At 42.6% G+C, this 20,444-nt stretch overlaps 1 protein-coding gene across 1 annotated transcript in view; it reads left to right on the forward strand.

The window, feature by feature from the left end:
- TBX20 (T-box transcription factor 20) overlaps window positions 1–20,444 on the forward strand; it is a 43,154-nt gene that overhangs the window by 18,311 nt on the left and 4,399 nt on the right. Inside the window, exons 6-7 of the mRNA XM_037041155.1 lie at window positions 2,823–2,899; window positions 19,879–19,988. Of these exons, the coding sequence (XP_036897050.1) occupies window positions 2,823–2,899; window positions 19,879–19,988 (187 nt within the window). The remainder of the gene's footprint in view (window positions 1–2,822; window positions 2,900–19,878; window positions 19,989–20,444) is intronic.

Here is a 20,444-nt window from a genome sequence, read left to right on the forward strand (position 1 = left end):
GACGAAGTGGGTCCGAAGTTGTTCTTCAATTATAACAGAGAGATAATACTTTCCATCCTTTTAGTTTGTATCTCCACTCCAACAAAGCTTAACCCAGTTCACATTTTTGAGGGATGGTAAAAAGGACTTCTTTCAAAGTCCTTAGTTTTTCTTTATTTGTATTTTATTCTGTGATGTATCAGTTTGGGATGTACAGTTTAGTGGTGAGACAATCATATACTCTACATAGTGTTCTCCCTCAGCACTTCCAGCACCCAGCTGGCACCGGCCACTGTTACTACAATATCATTGCCTATATTCCCTATGCTTCACTCTTTCCCGTGACTATTTTGTAACCACCAATCTGTACCTCATGGTTCTTTCACCTCTTCCACTCAGTGCTCCAACCCCCCACCTGGCTGCCACCAGTTTTCTCTCTGTGTCTATGAGTCTATTTCAATTTTTTTGTTTAGTTTATTCTTTAGATTCCACGTAAAAGTGAAATCGTATGGCCTTTGTCTTTTTCTGACTGCAGAGTCCTTAGTTTTAACAGCAGATGCATTTATTTTCTGCCGTTGCCTGCAGAAAATGTTATTCATTGGTAAATCCATTTACTTGGTAACTTTACAAATGAGCTTGTGATGAGTAATTGAGCTTAAAAGAAGCCCTAGCTTGATTGCTTCATCTCCCAGCTTCGGTTTGAGATTTCCGTCTGAGTTCGGCTCACCCAGAACATCTGGACCACTGCCAGGGACGCGATGCCACCCTCTTCCCTGGAACCCACATCACCTCAGTTCTGGCCAGCTGTGTGTCCCTCTGCCTGCTCCATGCGGTCTGAAGTCCCATTAGGGCAGGGACTGTGTGTTCCTTATTTTTGTCCCACCCAACATTCCCAGAGGGTGTGATAAGTAACCAGTCTCTCTTAACTCTCTGTCCCTGAGTTGTGGCAAAAGCTGTTTCCTGAACTCTAAAGCACTTTAGGAACATATTTTACCTTATAATTATCCAGTAGAAGGATGCACAGGTCCCGTTTTTGAACTGAAAGTCTTGGTAGTGTTAATAATCTTGGAATATAACAGTTGCTTGGGCTTTGGAATGTTTTTAAATTTATTTCAAACAAATAAAACTTTTCTCCTTCTTCTCGAAAATTGACCTTCAGAAGTAAATCCTACTCTGAAAGTGTGGTTCACACAGACCTCGGCCCCTCTGGGCTCTGTGGCTGCGTGTGAGGGAAGGTTCTCTACAAACTCCTGATGGTCACACTTTAGAGGCCACGTCAAGGGCCCCCATTTGTTCCTTTTATGCATCCGCCCAGTGGCGGTTGCTATCCATTGAGAACGGATTTCTGATTTATCTGGTTTAGTTCCTTCCCTGCATTCCATTTTCCATTAACTGAGCTGAAAAGGAAAGTAGCAAATTTCTTTTTGGCTGCTCTAGAATGAATGTTCACGGGCCAAACATGAGCATTTCTCAGGCATTATTGGGTGCCCTCAAAATTAATATTATCAAAGCATCAACCTTGTAACTCACCGGTGGTCATTACAGAGAAATGCAGGCTCTCTGGTCCGGACAGTGTGGGAATTGCTGCTGTAGGTGAGGTAAGTAACTTCTTTGCCCTGTACATTGGTTAGCTGACATCGGGGAAAACTTGAAAGAGGAAAAAAATGTCTTTCTGTAGTGTTAACAAAAGCCATTCTTTAGGTGTTAATGGCTTAAAGTAAACAGCAGATCCACTGAGATCCGAGGAAGGGTCGCTTAGGTGAAGTATCTAGTCAGACTGTTCTCACTTGGAAAGAGGGACACGCCTCCACCCGCCACTTCTTTCCTGGGTTAAGACTGTGTCCCTCTAAAGATGACGTGGGCTCTTGTACTGATGTGAGCGTGGGCTCTCAGAGTAGGATTTCCTCTCTTTAAAGGGGTCTGTGGTTCTTTTTGTCAGTTCTCCTAGGTCCCTCTCAGCTCTAACACTCAGAATTTTACCAGCCAAGTGTGTTTTCGTTGGTGTTTCCTTTATTTATTTCTTTGTTTTTGCTTCGTTACCTTATTTATTATGCGTGGAGATGCAGTGCATGTGATTTAATAGATCTTTTTCCATTAATATTAATACTGTGGGAACCATGGCTAGCACAGCATAGATACTCGATACTTCAGACCATGATTCTTATTAGCAAGTAATTTTTTTCCATGTGACTGTAGACTCTGTACATAACATTGCAGGGGTTGATAGCGAAAGGCCGACTCATCTGACTCTAATTCAGTAAGATGGAAGGGCGTACTGGGGTACATTCATATTCTGAAAGCTCTATAGCCTATATTTATGTCATGTTATCTCAAGATAGCATTGAACATGAAGCTATTATTGGGCATTTAATCTTTTTTTAACCATTATGGTGTCTAGATGTGCCCACGGTATTAACAAATGATGTTGCCAAGTCAGCATGAGGCAACGTTCTTGGTTTTATTCCCCATTCCCCACTGACATTGGTCCTCTGGATGGCTCCTCCACTCCCCGGTGGAGCCCCAGCATGCCACGATTCTCTGAAATACTTCACATGGCAGCCACGCTGTTCATAAAGGGCCCCCACCCCTAACTGTCTCTATCCACTGACCTCCAGCCTGTTCTCAGATACCTCCTTCTCTCTGGGCCTTCCCCAGCCATCCCACCCCATCCTGTCCACCCTTCCTGTGAGTGCTCTCCCGAGTCTGACCTTTTTCATGATCCTGAGAGACACTGGGTATTCTTGGGGTGCCACAACGGAAAATGAACACACTCTTTATTTCTGATTTTATTCCCTGAACCTCAGAAATGATAATTGTTGTGTTACGCATTCTTCCCCTTCCAGATAACCAAGCTGAAAATAGACAGCAACCCCTTTGCCAAAGGATTTCGAGACTCCTCCAGGCTTACTGACATTGAGAGGTAATGAGAATTTTCTGTTTACTTTCTTTGTCCAGATAAGATAAAGAGGAGAGCGAGTTTGTAAGAGTACACTCCTTTCAACGCCAAAGAACTGTGCCCTCACTGTCTGTAATCTCCATGTCTCTGCCCCTCCCCTTCTCGTTATGAACCCTGTAGATACACGGGTGCTTCAGTTCTGACAGTGCTGCAGCCGGGTCTGTTCTGTGCTCAGTGTCTGCGTGAAGTGGTTCCTTTGGTCAGGACATTTATTCAACTGTAAAAAGTAGGGCTGCTTTGTTATCAGAGACTCAGTCCTCTTGATGATATTAAGCTCTAGGTCTTGAGTGGCAGTCTGCAGAGAAATGGCATCTTGATAGCCTCTGCCTCTGAACTGGAGGGACTCACTAACGTGAAGAGTACAAAGGCAGTTCGGAGTTTTGAAATAAAGGGAGATGTAATTTAATTCAAGGCGCATACTTGACCAATAGCTTGGACTGCTTCTATTTAATAGGAGGGATGTCAGACCTCAGGACCTTTAAGTGGACGAGTGACAATCCTGTGCCAGGAACTTACCCCACGTTTAACTTAATTTGAATGGTTAAGTGTGAGGCCATCTCTGTGTTCAGTCCTGACTGTCTTGGGATCCATGGTTTGCCCAACAGGCGTGTCAAAAGTGTGCTTTTCGGAGACGAGGTATTTTTTAATGTGATTATTTGCATCTCTTATACGTACTATGTAATGTACTAGATTTTTTTGTGTATGTAGGAGAACAGTTCAGTTTTACTCTGTTAGCCAATTTCAGTTATGCAATAGAATTATCGACTCTGATCACCCTGGTATACGCTAGATCCTCAGACCTTATCCATCTTCTGTGCTTATTCTTTTATGTGGCCTGAAGTTTTTATGGGGGGAGGGGTACCAGGCACCAGCCCTGTCTGCTCTCACCTCCAGATCTTTATGTGACTGTCCTGCCAACTGCTACACGTTGCCACGCTCTTCGTTAGCTTCCGCGTGGTTACTTCTTCCCAACTTGTCTTGGTAGCTCAAATTTTTTAAAAATTACGTTTTAGCAACACCTATCTGACCCTTCCCTCAGCCTTCCCACATGGCAGTGCATAGCGGGGTGGCTTTCATTTGGGGGAGCAGATATAGAGAGGGTCAGTGGGGAGACAGAGAAGCCAGCAGGAAAAGCTGAAAGTTGGGCAGGAACTGTGGGATTTGAGTGGAAAAAAAGATTCCGTGGTGGGAAAGCTTCATGAGGGGTTGGGAGATGTTCAGCTTAGGAGAAGAAATGAGTTTATGGTTCAAGATCCGTCACAGAAGCTGAAAAGGCAAGTGGGCAGCTCTCTTGTTCCCTGGGTCATAGGTGGGCAAATCAGCCTTGAGACCCAGCCCGGTGAGAATGTGGTATCAGCAGTGTAAGTAAAGAATGAGTCTGTGTACAAAGTCTGCTCTTGAGAGGGATGACCTTTTCCAGCTATTTCTGGAGTGCCAGAGGCTCTGCTTCAGACTGGGCTTATGGTACAGATGGGATTATAAGCACCTCCTCGGTATTAGTCAGGTGTTTAGCAAGAATGAAGACAGCAGGGGCTGTGGGGGTGTGCTTTTATAATGGACGTCATACCTTCTCTCTCAGCTTGAGGGTGCATGTGTTCTATTGGGAGACAAAGTCAAGGGTTCAAGTCGCAGCTCTGCCTTTTACTGGCACAGGGATCCTGGAGAAGTCATCGAACTTCTGGATCCTAGGACCACTTCTGTGGTCCTCATCTAGAAAATAGAGAAAATATCTCTGCTCACTCCACAGGTTTATTATGAGAACCATGAAAGATGGCATTCACGAAAGGCGCTTATAAATGCAGGCTCCTCTTGTTAGGAGATGAGCCTAGTTTTTGCCCCATCCAAGTCTACTCCTAAGAGTCTTCCTAAACTACGCCAAGAGCAAGACTAGCCCCATGGCTGCCCATGTGCTCCCGAGACAGAAGTGCCAGGCTGACTGCCCATTTAGAATGACAGATGGGACGATGCCTGGGGCACACTCCCACTCAGTGAAGGAGCATCCCGGTTTCAGGGGCCACGTGCATGCATACCATGCCCAGTGGCTTCCTGTGGTTGGAGGGCTGGGAGAGCATCTTACGTCTGAGCTTAATGTCTGCAACGTGACCCAAGTAGTGTGAAATCAGCCGAGGTTTGGGATTTCATTCCCTGATATTGAAGTCTGAATTTTTCCTAAACAGCCTTTGGGGATGGGACAAATCAGATCAATTGATCTTTAGAGACCTAAAGAAATTAAATTAGTCTGGAGTCAGTTACTGCACTAAACCATCTGGTAATTGAATTGCTCCTTGTAGCTGATTGAAAGCAGCCGCATCTGTAACAATACAGGGCAGTCTTCTTTAGAAGGGAGCTGAGGGAAAAGCACACTTTTTTATGACATGATGACAGAATTGGCACTTTTCTAACCTAATTGAATATGATGTTCAAAGTGTGTGACCTCAGTGATTTCCAGTTTCCGGGTCCAGATTTACAACTGCCATGGGACACCCAAACAAAAATGCCCGTAAGGAGGCTTGCCTTCCATCTCCGAACTCATCCCTTTGAGTTTTGCAACTGCACAAGCTTTGGGTACCCAAAAAGGCACAATGGCTCTCCTGCTCTTACCTGACTGGGTTCCGTTTGGACCCTGAATGTCTCACCTGCTCTGTGTGTGGCCTTGCTCTTCAGGGTCAGCCTCTCCTCCTTTGTAAAAGGACGTCTTTCACCAAAGTAGAAAGAATAGTACTGGAATTTTGATTGGTCTTGTTTTGAATTTATATAGTAATCTGGGGGGGGGGGCGGGATATCTTCACAGTATTGAGATTTCCTTCTAGAGATCTGCCATATATTTGTTTGTCTTTTTACTGAAATCCCTGCGTAAGTTCTCTAGAAGTTTTGGAGTTTTCACGTGTGTAAGCCCCGTGTGTATTTTCTTAGGCACGAAGCGAGGTCTGTTAGAGCTACCCGGGCCAAGCCAACAGCCACCGGCCATCGGCAGCTAGTGGGGGCTTGAAATGCAGCCGCTTGGTGTTGAGGTGTGCTGTGTTCACACACAAATGCCGCTGCTTTTGAAGGCTTCGTGTGAAAAAAGAACAAAAATATCTTAATAATTGTTTAAAAATATTGATTAGATGTTGAACTAATAATATTTTGGACATGTATTAGGCTAAACAAAATTTGTTAAAGTTAATTTCACCTTTAAAAAATGTGTCAACTAGGCTGTTTAAAATTACATGTGGCTCACATTACCTTTCTATTGAATGGCACCGTACTAGAGGGCTTTTTGGCGGGGAGAATGGAGAGGATTTGCTTTTGAAAATGGACTTTTTCATTAGAAATCTACCCAGTTTGGTCTGTGAAAAGCTATTGATTCGTATATGTCTTTGGCATCCTGCCATTTTACTGAACTTAAAAAAATCTACTTTAAAGAATTTTTTATTTTAGCCTGCTGAGCTATGCTTTTCAAAATGTCTTTTTCTTGTTTTATTACACGGACTAAAATTTCCAGGACACTACTGAAAAGTAATGATGATAGCAGTTGCTCTTATTTTGGACATATTTAGCAGGGTTTTATCATACTATATGGTTTCCATGGGCTCTTGATTCCAGATGGGTATCTTTATCATATTGAGGTAATACCCTTCTATGCCTAAATTAAGAGTTTTTTGTTATCTTGAATGTTACTTGAATTTATATTAAATGCTCTTTTAATATCCAATGAGACCATTTTAATCTTTGTACTTTTAAATAACAATATTACTAATTATAGTCTTATTGTCTGTGTTGAGCCATCCTTGTATTTCTGGAGTAAAGCCTGCCTGATCTGTATCTGTTTTTCCATAACACATTGCTAGCCTTAATTTACTGGCTTTTAAATTTAAATTATCTTATTGTTCAATTATAGTTGTCTGTGTTTTCTCCCCACTCCTCCGCCCCCACTAATTTATTCATTTTATTTTAGGCTTTTTGTAACAATCTTCGTAACAGAGACTTGACTCTACTTCTTTTTGCCTTTTCTGTTAGTTTTTGGTATCTGGTTTCTGCCAATGTGTTCAGATGAACTGAAATATTTTCCTTCTTTTCGTTGTCTGGATCAGTTTAATAGCAAAGATGCGATCCTCTACCTGAAGATTTTACCATCTTGCCCATACATTCATCTAGGTGCAGTATTTTGGGGGGGAATTCTTCTTTATATTCTTAGCTTGTTTAATCGTTTATCAAATATATATTTAACTTATATCCCACTTGATGCTTTTTGTCTTAATTCTACTTTGTCTACTCTTACATTGCTATACTTATAAAATGTTCACTTTCTTTTATTGGCTTCTTAATTTTAAAAACGATCTGTGACTATAGCAATATGATCTCCTCTCTCTGGCATTAGCAGATATTCTGAGATTGCTTTCTTTCTTTGAAATATTTTTTCAGTATTATTTTGTATTGGTTTTGGGTATATAGCATAGTAATTAGACAATTGTATACAAGCATTCCTGCTAATACTTCCGGTACCCACCCAGCACCATACATAGTTACATGCCCTGTGCTCTACTTTGCACCCCCAGGACTATTTTGTAATCGCCAACCTGCACTTCTCAATCCCCTCACCTCTTTCACCCAGCCCCCCAAATACCCTCCCCTCTGGCAGTGACCCACCTGGTCTTTGTGTCTATGAGTCTGTTGCAATTTTGTTTGATTGTTTATTTGACCAAGGAAAAACAACCTTCTATTGATTCTATTTGTCTTTTGAGTTACTGACTCTCCCAGTTTTTGCTCCTTCTTGTAGTAAAGCTCCTTAAAGCGAGTTGTGAGTGTTCTCTTCTCCAATTCCTCTCTTTCCTTTGTCTCTTCTGCCCTGCCTCTCAGACGTTCACCTCCACTCCTCACCAGTCCACCCTTGTCCAGGTCACCGCAGCCTCCCCATTGCTAGATGCCAAACTCATTGTCTCTCCATTGTTGGAAACCTTCATTATTTTTTTTGGTCTGGATAAAATGCTTTTAAAAGGTTGTCTTTGAGACTCAGCACTTTTTACCAGTATTTATTTAGTTGTAAATGATTCTCATTAGTATTTACAACATAATCAAACCCTTTGAATTGAAAACTTAAGTCATTATCACACTCCAGAACATTTTCTTCCTTTTCTTCCTCCTTCTCCTTGCTTCTAATGGGTCCCGTCTCTTCAGACCTTAGGCAACTCCAATTGTACATATGTTACATCTCATAAATCTATTCCCTTATTCCTTACTTATTCTTTAACACTTTCCACCTCTTTAACTTTTTACTGATTTGGAGAGATCTCTTATAAGAGTCTTTTAATGTGCTGATTCCATTTTCTGCAGCATCCAGTATTCTATTTACTGAGTTCTCGTAAAACCTGGTAATTATGATTTTGTTGTTTCCAACTATACTTTTACATTTCCAGACTCTTTCCATTTCATGACTACTAGTCCCTGCTTTAACAACACAGAGTCTTTATAAATCCACTGAAAACTTGAAAATATAAATTATAGGCTTATAACATTTATCCCTATTTCCTGCAATAAGTCTGTTTCAAAATAGATCACTTGTTCTGCTTTTTAAAATTAATCTTCTTTTGATTGCTGAGGGCTTTGTAATGTCCGAGTATTTTTCTCTAGCTCGTCTATAGAGTGTGATGTTATTTGTATAATGTTAGAAGCTGAGATTAATTTTAAATAAAAGCATGTGGATCTTTGTGAAACCTCTCTTAGGTGCAGACCAAAGAAGAGGTAATAATTGAAATTTTTAACTTTGCCACTGTGGAAATATGATTGTTCTGATTATTCTGTTTGGTTGAGGGAGTTGCTATGGGTGGAAGGACATAGCCTTGGAAAGGGAGTTTTAACTTTGCATTGAATAAGCTGCTCTCTCTGACTGTAGCCAGAAATCATCTGCTCTCTCCCACACCCAGCAAAGCAACTTCAGGGCCCTCCTCCAGAGGGGGTTGTGGTCAGGGCCTCACACCCTCCTGGGTACCCTAGACACTGCATCCTGGCAAGAGTGTGGCTCTAGGGCTTCTTCCTCCCAGCCTCCGGCAGGGTGTGAGCCTTCTCCCTCCGAGATCTGCCTTTATCATTAACCCCCACTGCTGTAAGGCGGGGCTCAGGGAAGCCCTGGCAGAGGCCCTTTCCTCTCTTCCCTCCCAGGTACCCCTCCTCCTTGTCCACTGATGACTGACAGGCTGGTGGATGCTTCCCCCACTCCTTTCCTGTTTGGGCTAACATATCCAAATAAGCAGTTGGCACTCGCCCAAAGTTCCTGAGTTCCCCTTGTTTTCTCAGTCGTATCAGCGAGGCAGAGAATTAAATACATAGGCTTATCTCACCACATTGGTTCAGAATTCATACTGAGAGTCTCTACAAAATATGTTTAGACCGTGTTGGCACTGACTAGAACTTTCAGACACAGAACATTTGGACACACGCCCACTGGGAATCAGGCCTTTATGCTCCGAGCTCAGAAACACTCTATAGTTTAGACGAGAAGGGGACTTCAAGAAAGAAAGTTGCAAATCTAATATTCTGGGAAATGATGGAAGTTTTATCTACATCAGGCCACGGAGCAGCAAGCATTTTTGGCAGATTTGCTAACAAGGTTCACAGTTTATGGATAAGTTTTAGGTCTTTCATAATGATTTAGTGTGCTAGAAAGTAAGAAGTGTTTGGTCCTTACGCAGCTCTCAGTGGTGGCAGAGTGTCTGAGGAAGCAAGGTTTTAGGAGCAGAGCGGGTCGTGGGGCCCACCTCTGAGCAGGTACATGGCTTAGAGCACAGGCTAGTCCACCACCCCCTGCCACCTTAGCCCACCAGCTAAGGTTGGTCTTTACATTTATAAATGGCCGAGAAAGTTATAAAATTATTAAGAAAATCATTATGAAAGAAGAGGTGATGTACAAAAATAATACGAAGTTAAATTTTATTGTTTATAAAGATTTACAAAAGCACAGCTGCAGTTTTCGGTCTACATGTTGTACGTAGCTGCCTTTGTGCTGCCAAGACAGAGCTGTGTGTACCTGACCTGTGTGCAGACCCCGAGGCCTGCAAAGTGTAGCACATTTACTTGCTGGCCTTGACAGAAAACCTGTGCCGACCCCTGGCTTAGAGGGCCAGGTTTCTTTAAAGGGCCATGGAAATGCTGGCAGTCAGGGAAACGCCTACCTAGAAATTTTACTTCTTTAGGATGTTTCTTCCTCTTTCTGGGTTGAAACGAAGACACTTAGAATTTTACTTTGAGGCAGTGATGCAAGTTGACGAAGCTGGTGGGATCGGATGTCTGCCAGCACGTCATCCTTCCTGTCTTTACAGAGATGGTTGAGACAGACTCGGGGTCCTTTGGTACTGGCAGATCCAGCCAGAAGGAAGAGGACTGAATGGGATGACAAGTGATGACTTGGAGATGCATACTTTTTAAAGGGTCTCTGCAGATTTCAAATATCTGCATTATTTTTGTCCGTCTTCTAATCTGTCATGAATACTTGAAAACTAGGTCAAATGTTTTTTTCTCCTCCAGGGTACTAGAAACTTGGGAGACCTTTAGGGAGCAGTATAAAGGCATTTGGGAAAGTAGGAGTTCAGCGACTCCTAACACATCATTGAGTGTGTTGTTATGGACTTAGAAAATACTTTTTTGACTACTTCTCAAATTTGCATATTAAAATGGCAGGATAATGTAATATTTGAAATATGTACGAAGCACAGATTCAAACTTTAAGTAAAATGGAAGCCTCCCCCTCCCAGAATCCCCCACTGCGGCTAGTCTCTGATCTGTGTGTGCATGTGCACTTTGAGATACAATCTAACAAGAGTCCACACTGCTGCTTTCCATTAGGTTCAGGATGAATTTGACCTGACATCTGTACCCCTTTCCTCTCATGCTAAGAGTCCATTTCTCAGTAACACTGGAAGTGATGGACTAGTCCATCCTTACTCATTTGCTTTATTTCCCAGGTACAGGTGCACGACAATCTTGGAATATGCCTAGTTGACGTAGCTCTAAAAACGTGGCACCCCAAAATTGAAAAAAATCTTTTTTGTGGTTCTTTTTTCTTTAGTGCAGTTTCTAGTAGAGATTCTGCTGGAATGTTTGTTTCTTTTTGATTTTTCCCCTTATTTTACTACTAGAGTGTTTTAAAGTCACTTGAAATCATTCCTTTGCATAGATATGCCACTAAGCCAATGGTACACATTTAGATTCATTTCTTTCATTATATTTTCTATATTTTAGAATTAAAAAAAATATTTTTCTTATATGATTATTTAATGTATGATTTATGTGATTTCAAGACAAATGCACAGAACATGGGTTTATTCAAGGGCATGAAGGTTCCAACCCTCTCACTCCTACCCATTTCTTCCCTCTCCTTTTAAACCATTAAACAAGTATTGCTTAGTCTCCCATTGGGCTTTCTAATATAAGTAGATACATGTTATATATTCTTATTCCTCTTTTTACTAAATTTTAACATTCTCTACACATTTTACATTTTTACATAACAATGTACATTATATGTATTTGTACATTTGTGTTATATGAGTACATAATTTATATGTAATACACGTTGTTATGTTTGGTTCGGTTATATCATTGCTTTGTTATAGATAAATAGAGATACAAGTCTTTCATATAAATGATTTTTTACTACATGGTCTTTTTATTAGCAGCCTTTTGGGGGGTACTGTTTTGGGGGGTAAATATCAAAATTCTTACTCTTGTTCTGACATTTTCCTCTCACCCTAAGATCTTTTAAAAACTCCTACACCACCACTTTGTAATGTTCTGTAGGTACTCCACTGTGAAAAATACTGAAACTAACGAGTAACTAGTAACTTATTTTTTCTTCCTCTGCCCTTGCTCTTTTTCAGCATCTCATTTACAATCATATCCCTGTAATCCCAGTTAATAAATATAATCATAACCTCCTCATCATCTTCTCTCCTCCTTCGCCCCCAGGTTTTGAGGATTGTCCATCTCCTCGACAGTGTATATATGTCATTACACACTGTATTCCTTCTTAGAGGCAGGGTTTAGTCTCAGTTCTACAAGTAAATATATATTTAATGCTCTTTATATCTTATACCAATTCATTGCTAGATTCTTCTAGAAAGGCTTGTGGACCTAATCTTTCTGTCTTTTGCATGAACATGACCGTTCTTCCTTGGCCTTTATTGGCAAAAATCAGTGTGACTTGGTGTACAATCCTTGCCTCACATGTTCTTTCCTACTGTATTTTAAATGTCATTACTTCACTGTCTCCTCGTATAAAGTGTGGCTGTCCAACTTAGATGACAATCTAATATTCTTTCCCACATGAGTCATGTAGTCTTCTTTCTGGAATGACCAAAAGATTTCCTTCTTTTTCTTTTGTTCCCGTCGTCCCTGATCCAAGGGCAGAGGGGGACATCCAGTTGCAGGGGACAATTATCTGCAGTTGCTTTCCCTCCCCGTGAGGCACAGAAAGAGGGTGGCATCAGTCCTCTGAAACATCACTCACCTGCTCCTCTCCTGCCACAAGCCCCCTTCGAGTGAACCATCTTTGGAGGACAGTCTGAGATTCTTCCACACTAAACTCTAGAGAGCTTCCCCACGGAACCCTTGCTAAGTTGCCAGAAGCTCTGCTGACAAGGCCAGAGGCCAAGCAGAGGGAGTTCACGGGTGAAGTGAAATGCGAACGTCTCGTGGGTTTCCCCTCTCTCCACCGCGACTCCCTTCCAGGCAGCTGGCACCGGGCACCACTTTGGAGTGTCTGTCACGCTTGCTCAGTACTCTCTCCAGATGCCCCATAGTAGGGACGCTTCTTGAAAAATCCTCCTTCGCCTTTGAATTTTGGACGTATTAGTCACTTTGTTCTTCAGGTTTGGTCCAGAACGAGACTTTCTGTGGGATGCTTTTGTGTGCTCATTTTATCTCTCCTCCGTCCTCACCTTCCCCTACGCTGGTGTGTGCTGGGACCTGGGCTTTCTTCTCAGTGTGCTGGCTGACTTTGGAGAAAGAAAACCCGGACATTCGGGCATCCTGGGGGCGTCATGCAATCTAACAGTCGTTGCGTAGTTAGCTGACAACCTAAGTTCTCATGTCACTCTTCTAGTCTATCTTTAGAAGAAAGCCAGCAGAGAATATATGTGTGGGGGTGGGGAACTGTACTGGCTGCGCAAGTAAACAGATTAAACTTCAGCCTAGTGAATGCTGAAATGGTTATGGCTCACAACTTAGTTGGCTGATTTCCTTCATCTTTCAAAAATACAGCTATCTTTGAGTGTTGTGGAGACTCTTACAATGTTGATTATACAATATCTCTATAAAATAAAAGTGAAATATAATTCCAATGAAATCTGCTAAGAAAACCCCCCCAAAACTGAAAACCCACTTATAGGGCCACCACTGTATGAGGGGCAAGCTACTGGAAAGTAAAAATATTAAAGATAGCAAATGGGAAAAGCTACTAACAATAGTCTCCAGCCTTGAGATTGGCCTGCTCCCAGTGACCCAGAGGACTCCCCTGGGGCCCACATCTGTAACAGGAGCCACAGAGCAGGCCACTGCCTCTGAGACAGAGGGGACAGAAGGGCCTGCCTCCCCTTGGCTTACAGGGACAGGCCTCAGCAATCTACGTCACTGAGTGAAGAGACGAAGTCAAGGAGTTTAAAATTGAGTTTTATCTCCGGGATTATTGAGCCACGTATAATATCCCAATCTTGTAGAAAGAAAAACAACTTCAATTACTGGTATGCAGTTTATTCTTTCTTATATCTAGACTAAAACATAAGCAGAATATTTGACATTATATTCTGCTAATATATATTTGACATATTAGGTTTAAACTTTCAAAGGAAAGTGGAGCTTCACTTTCTAGGGGGCATTTGCCGTGGGCTGGCATGATCTGGGGAGCCATCCAATACTTCTGTCATTACACCAACGAGGCACCGAGGGCCTACGGGTGCAGGTGATTTGCCGAAGTCACAGTTAGCTAGAAGATGTGGAGTTAGAACCCAGGGTTCTTTGCAATTAGTACTAGACTCTTTCAAAATAGGTATTTAAGCTTTTAATTTTGGTTTATGTATTTATAGATTCAATCTAAGAGATCATGTAAGCCATCCCACCAGCTCCCTCAGTACATCCCCCTCATCCTACAGAAGAAATCAAAGCCAAGATGCAGATAAGGATTCTGACTGTGCAGTTTCCTGGGAAAGAAACTTAAAAAAAATTATCACCAGGCCCTGACCCGGATAGTTCAGTTGGTCAGAGCGTTGTCCCTTTAGGCCAAGGTTGTGAGTTTGATCCCTGATTGGGGCACATGCAAGAGCCAACCAGCATAGATAAGAGGAGGAACAAATTGATATTTCTCTCTCTCTGTCTTTCCTCTCCTCCTTTCCCTCTCTCAAATCAATAAATAAAAACAAAAAAATCACCTCCAATGAAGGTACAGTTAGTATAAAAGCCTGCATGCGTAAAATGAAAGCCATTTTGTTTGGTAACTGGATTACAGTCTGCTTTAAATAAAATCTGTTTTATCAAATAAATTAAAATAATATTCTGACAACAGTCACAGAAAAGGAAAGGATAGCTTTTCACAGAACTAATTTTTTTTAAATTATAGAAGTACTCACTACAAAATTCCTTTAACAAGCCGTGTTTCTGCACTTACAATGTTATTCACTTATCGACAGCTTCTAAGAGGAAACCCTGACTTTAGAAAAGTGTCAGACACGTTGGGTCTGACAGCCGCACCAGCAGGGGTGTTCATAGTTAACTTACGATTGTAAATTACCCTCCTTTCTCTCCTGCGTGTGTCTGCGTTCCTGCGCAGGGGAGGGGGGGTGTGGTTCCCTGCCGCACAATCTACTCAAGCTCATCTAGAAGCTGAGGAAGCCGTGCTTTTCACGGTGCCTCTCTCCTACTTGTCACAGCCTGAAGACCAAGGAAACTAAGCAGAATAGCTTCTGTTTATTCAGTGGTATAGTTCACTTACTGAAGTTGCTAATGATAATATAAAATCAGAAATGTAGATTGCTACTGAAAAGAAAAACCAGTTGGACTAAGTCAGATAATGAAAATAAAGTCTAGAAGGTTTTTAAAAGATTAGAATTATTTTGTTTTGCCAAAATGGATTGCATAATATATTTCAGTTTTCAAATTAAAATAAATGATTTGTAATACATTTCAAATTGTATTATCTAAAGTTTTCATTTATTGAGTACTTTGTGGAAGCTATAAATATTGATATATTGTCTTGTAATTTATAAAATTTTCTGCATAAATCTTTAGGAAGATATTGTGACAAGGAGTTATTTACCAAGGCCCAGCCAGACATGATATAAACATGTGCAAACTGATGAGCAAGAACAATTTTAAATACTTTGTTTCCTATAAGCTAGATTTCATTTGAATGGATTTGACAGTTCCTTTCTGGACACAGTTCTTTTTTTGAAAGTTTATATTTAGGAGAGAAAGTGAAAATGTAAATTGAAATAACATTTACTTTTTCTCGAATTTCCTCTCTGACATGTGTATGTTAAAGGATGGTTTCAGTAAAGCAGGGTTCTATTCTCAATTTCATCTAAAATGATTATGAGATGTGACCAGCTTTGAGAACATCATTGCAGTACTCAATAACAACAATTATAATTTAATTTTGTCATCTATAAACACTTAGAGCATTTACTATATTCTAGGTACTAGCATATAAGCTCTCTATGTATATTAATCCATAAAATATTAATAATAACCCTAAGAGCTGGAGAAGTCACCTGTTAATAGTGTCATTTTACAGTGGAGAAAATGGAGGCACAGAGAAGTGATTTGCCCACAAGCGCACAGTTGGCAAGTGGCCGAGCTGGGATTTGAGCTGCGTGGGTTCCAGCAGGCATGCCCCTACCTGCCAAGCTAGGGCAGGTCTCCCAGTGCGGCCTCCACGTCAGCAGCAGCATCACTTGGAAACAGGCTGGGAATTACATTCTCTGGGCAAACCGCAGACCCACTGAGTCAGAAACTCCAGGGCAGGGGTGGACAGTCTGTGCCTTGACAAGCCATCCAGGCAGATGCGTGCTGTTTCAGTCTGTTTGGGCTGCTATGACAAAAATGCCATGGACTGAGCGGCTCAGAAACAACAGACATTGGCTTCTCATAGTTTTGGAATCTGGGAAATCCCAAATCAAGGTGCCGGCAGATTTGCTGAGGGCCTGCTTCCTGGTTCACTTCACGGACAGTCGTCTTCTCGCTGTGTCCTCACACGGCTTAGAAGGAAGCTGAGCCAAGCTCCCCGGTCTCTTCCTAGGAGACCAGTAATCCCACTGACGAGAGCTTTGCCCTCAAGACCTGAATGTCTATAAAGGCCCTACCTCCTGATTTCATCACATAGGGATTAGGGTTTTAACACTGCATTTTGGGGGAACACAACCATTCACTCTATCACACACACTAAAGTGTGAGAACCAATGTCCAGATAAAGAATTGCTCCATCTAGCCAGGTGGCTTAGTCGGTCAGAGCATCATCCTGATACACCAAGTTGCGGGTTCAATCTCTAGTCAGGGTATATATCAGAATCAACCAGTAAATGCGTAAATAAGTGGAACAGCAAAAATTGATGTTTCTCTTTCTCTCTCTAAAATCAATACATAAAATTTTTAAATTGTTTTAAAAAATAAGCAGCATTGTTCTCTGCCTGGTCCAGAAGCCAGCAGTGCAGAAGCACAGTCACGTGGACACACGATTGCCGTCAGTCTAGTACACGCAGCAAAAGAGCAGTGCGTCGGGGTGCAAAGGAGCAGGTGAGGGCCAAGAAGGTTCTGCTTTTTTGAGCAATGAGAGATTTGTGCTCTAGTTTTGAAGACAGGGGAAGGGCAGTCACTTCCAAAACTGATCGAGTCTACTGCTTTTGCTTATCTGGAGTCTGAACAAATAGTTTAAGTGGTTCTCGACATCTTGGCAGGGTCTGCATAAGCACTGTAGCTACCCTCGGTCCTGCCCACCCCCGGCTCTGTGTGTGTCCCCTCACGTGCAGTACATTACTCTTGGAATCGATGGCCAGAAAGTCATCAGAAGAAACCTTTTTAAACCACCTAAGGGATGATGTCCTTGTTTTGCCTAGAAAAGTAATTCAGTCTTAGATGTTAGAAAGGCCAGGTTTTGCAAATAGCACCCATTTCGCCGTCTCCAGCTTTGGGATCCAACAGCAGAGAGCATTGCAAGGCATGGTTATAGCTTGCAGTGACCTAAACGCTTAACCCATTAGGTGAATCATCCCTTAGTTTTCAGGGTACGGTGTTTTAGAAATCCTCCCACTAGACTGCCAGGCTAAACAAATTCTTTGCACTTTTCATTTTGCCGGAAACAGGGATTAGACATAAGCAGCATGGGCTGCCTACCCTTGGTAACATCTTTGGAGAGATGGCCCCGATAGGCACCACTGTTTCCAATTGCTTAAAAGGCAATAATTCAATTATGCCGCCCTTTATAGAAGGACTGCCATTGCTCTCCATTCACTCCTGGCCTGACACAAGTAAATCACTTCGATAAAATCCCCTTTTTTTCCCTCCCTTCTAGTGACGGGAATAAGTAATGATACCAGTGGTCTACCAAGGACAGAATGAATTAGTGTCCTTCTTATAGAAAAGCAAAAAACTTCACAGGGCAGTGATGCGTTGTGTTGTTTGGAAAGTGATTTTTCTTGTGTGTATGGGGAAGCTGCTGAAATGATTTCCTACAAGGGCACTTGTAGAGTGGATACTACACTCTGCTTTTGGACATCAATGTGTGGACTGAGCAGTTTCCACACCTGGGGTGGGGAGAGGAAAACACCTTCGGGAAACACCATCCCCAGCCTGGGCTTGCTGACGGTCATTCCTCTATGACCACACGGAAAGAAGGTATCTGCCAGGGTATCTGAAGCAAGTCCCTTCCTCATGTGGAAATAATCGCGTAATTCTTTTCTAAGTTCATCTTATTAACAGTATGAACGTGGCTGAGACTAAAGGCACATCAGCTTGCATGTCCTATTATTAAGGGCTGTCATTTTATTAAGGGTTGCTCAGCTCACTTGACCTTTTTCGTAATGACCCAGGTTAACCAAAAAGACAGCCAGTCACTGTCTAACACTGCAGTGAATCAAGTCCTTGAATAAGTAACACCAGCTGTTGAGGCTGTGGGGGGTCCAGCATCATCAGAGTGTGGGCAAACAAAGATGGAAATACTCGGCACTTGGCAAATCAATTAGGACCACCGTCATGCCAAAGTATCCTTTCCATCAATATATGTATTTGTATGTATATAACTCCATTTAGCATATTTATTGGTGTCTCTTAGTAAATAATAACATATTTTCAGTCCAACAAGTCGTTTTAAGGGATTTAAAAAAATAGGTTGCACTTTTAAACAAATGATACAGACTCACTTAAGTTGAACATTTTATCTTTTATTATAGATATAATTTTAATAGAGCTGCGAAGAACTTTCTAGTCAAGTTCCCAGCTGACTTTAGCTTTTAGTCACTGAGAAAAGTCTTCCCATCTGGATCACATTGAACTAGGATCATTCAGAGGGGCAGAAGCGAACTGGAGAAACGACCGTCTAGGACGACAGAACGTTTTTACCTGCTTTAGCTAAACTTCCACAGGTCACTAATACTCACTGAGGATGTCTCACGTGCCAGGCACTGTTTTGGGCAATTCAAATAAATGCCTTATCTCATCAAATCCTTGCGTTCACAGTTCTCACTATTCCTGCTCTATTTTATTTTTATAGCACTGTCATCATCATCAAATATGCTGCATACTCTTTCGTTCTCTCTCTCTTCCCTCCAGCCCCCTCCTTCCATTAGGCATGGATTACTAAGTTTTCTTTACCGCCACTTCCACAGTTCCTAGAATAGGAGAGAGTAGGTACTCAACAAATATACATGTTTTTTGGATGAATGAATCGCCCTGTGAGGTGGATTTTTCTTAGACCAGCAGTTCTTTTCTCTTTGTTCATTGGTAGGGTATTGTTTCTCATAATACTTTATCGTTTGTAATTAATTTTGAATAAACAATGCATATGACCAAAGTGTAGATGGTACCGAGGAATGTATGTTGAGAAGTATTGATCACACACCCCTCTTCCATCCATTCCTTGCCATGCTTGCGCCCAGGACTCACCCAGGGAGCTTTCTTTGTCCTTGGTGCTTAATTTGGCATCAGTCTGTAGGCCCCAGCCATTCCAGAGATGTACACTTTAAGCTAACCTGTTACCTATTTGTGCTCTTTGGCAGAGAAATTAAACTCTTGCTGGCTTTTTTTTTTAACTTAATGCATTCTTTAGTTTATAGACTTTGTCCCAAGAGAAAAACCACCTTCAAAGACCATGGACCAATTTATTTGGGGGCCTCAATCCACTAATCTAGGCTACATATGTGCCCTTCCCAAGTTTTCTGTCATTTTCGGTCTTCAAGCCACAAGAATCTCAGCGTCCCTCCCCCGTGCATATCTTCGTGTACCCCGTGGGCTCGCCAGCTTCGTTAGTTGAATGCTGAGTCTTCTTATGACCAAGGACATTTTGAACTTTGGCCAACATTTTATCAGACGTGGAGTATCTGGCTTTGTATTTGTTGGGTGATGACATCAGTGAGAAGGTTCTTTGCAGCGCCTCTCAGGAAAGTCACCCACTCTTTCCCCATAATCGAACTCCATCTTCCTGTGATCGGGTTTCGTAGCCCTTTGTTCATGTCTTTGTTCCCTGTTTTGTGAGATTTCAGGGGACTGTCCCCACCCTACCCGGTTAGGTTTGCTCATGTTTGCGTGCCTGAAGTCGGGTTTCTGAGATGTCTGCAATGGGATAAATTACGCACGTTGGGAATGTCCCCCTTCCCAGAAGTGGCGGTCTTCCGGCCGAGGAAATGTTACTGACTAGTACATTCTCGGGGAGACCCCGCCTGGAGTCCCTGACACTCCGCTCACCAGGGATGTGTTGCTCTGTCGCCCAGGGAGAGCGTGGAGAGCCTGATCCAGAAGCATTCCTATGCCCGCTCGCCCATCCGAACCTACGGAGAAGAGGACGTGCTGGGGGACGAGGTGCAGACGGCACCGAGCCGAGGTGAGGCTGCTGTGGCCCGGCTGGCCGCGCCACTGCTGGGAGGGAGCCCAGGGCAGGCAGGGGAGGCAGCCTTGACCTCAGGAAGGGCCGGCCCTGAGGCTGATTTTCACAAAGGTCCTTATTTTGCCCTTGCATCTTCAGTGATGAGGCTGCCCGAAGGTGCCCTGGGGTCTTGTTTTGGAGTAAAAGGACAAGGAGCCTCTGAGTCGGGGCTCAGGAGTTACATGCCTGTGACTGACTAACCTCAGGGCTGTAGGACTTGGGGGGCAGCCCCCTTAGTCTTTCTGACCCTCAGTTCAGAATCTGCAAATCTGTGCCACTTCGGTCAGGACTACCTTCTTAGGATGATGACCAAAACTGAAAACACATTACAAAAGAAGGAATAACGCAGAGGCAGCGGCTTTGGGGATGGGGGGTGGGGGGCGGGGAGCTGCAAGGTCCCCTGTCATAAAGGCC

Source organism: Sturnira hondurensis, unplaced genomic scaffold, assembly GCF_014824575.4.
Source record: "Sturnira hondurensis isolate 20B ecotype Veracruz unplaced genomic scaffold, ASM1482457v3 Scaffold0002840, whole genome shotgun sequence".
Taxonomy (NCBI): Eukaryota; Metazoa; Chordata; class Mammalia; order Chiroptera; family Phyllostomidae; genus Sturnira; species Sturnira hondurensis.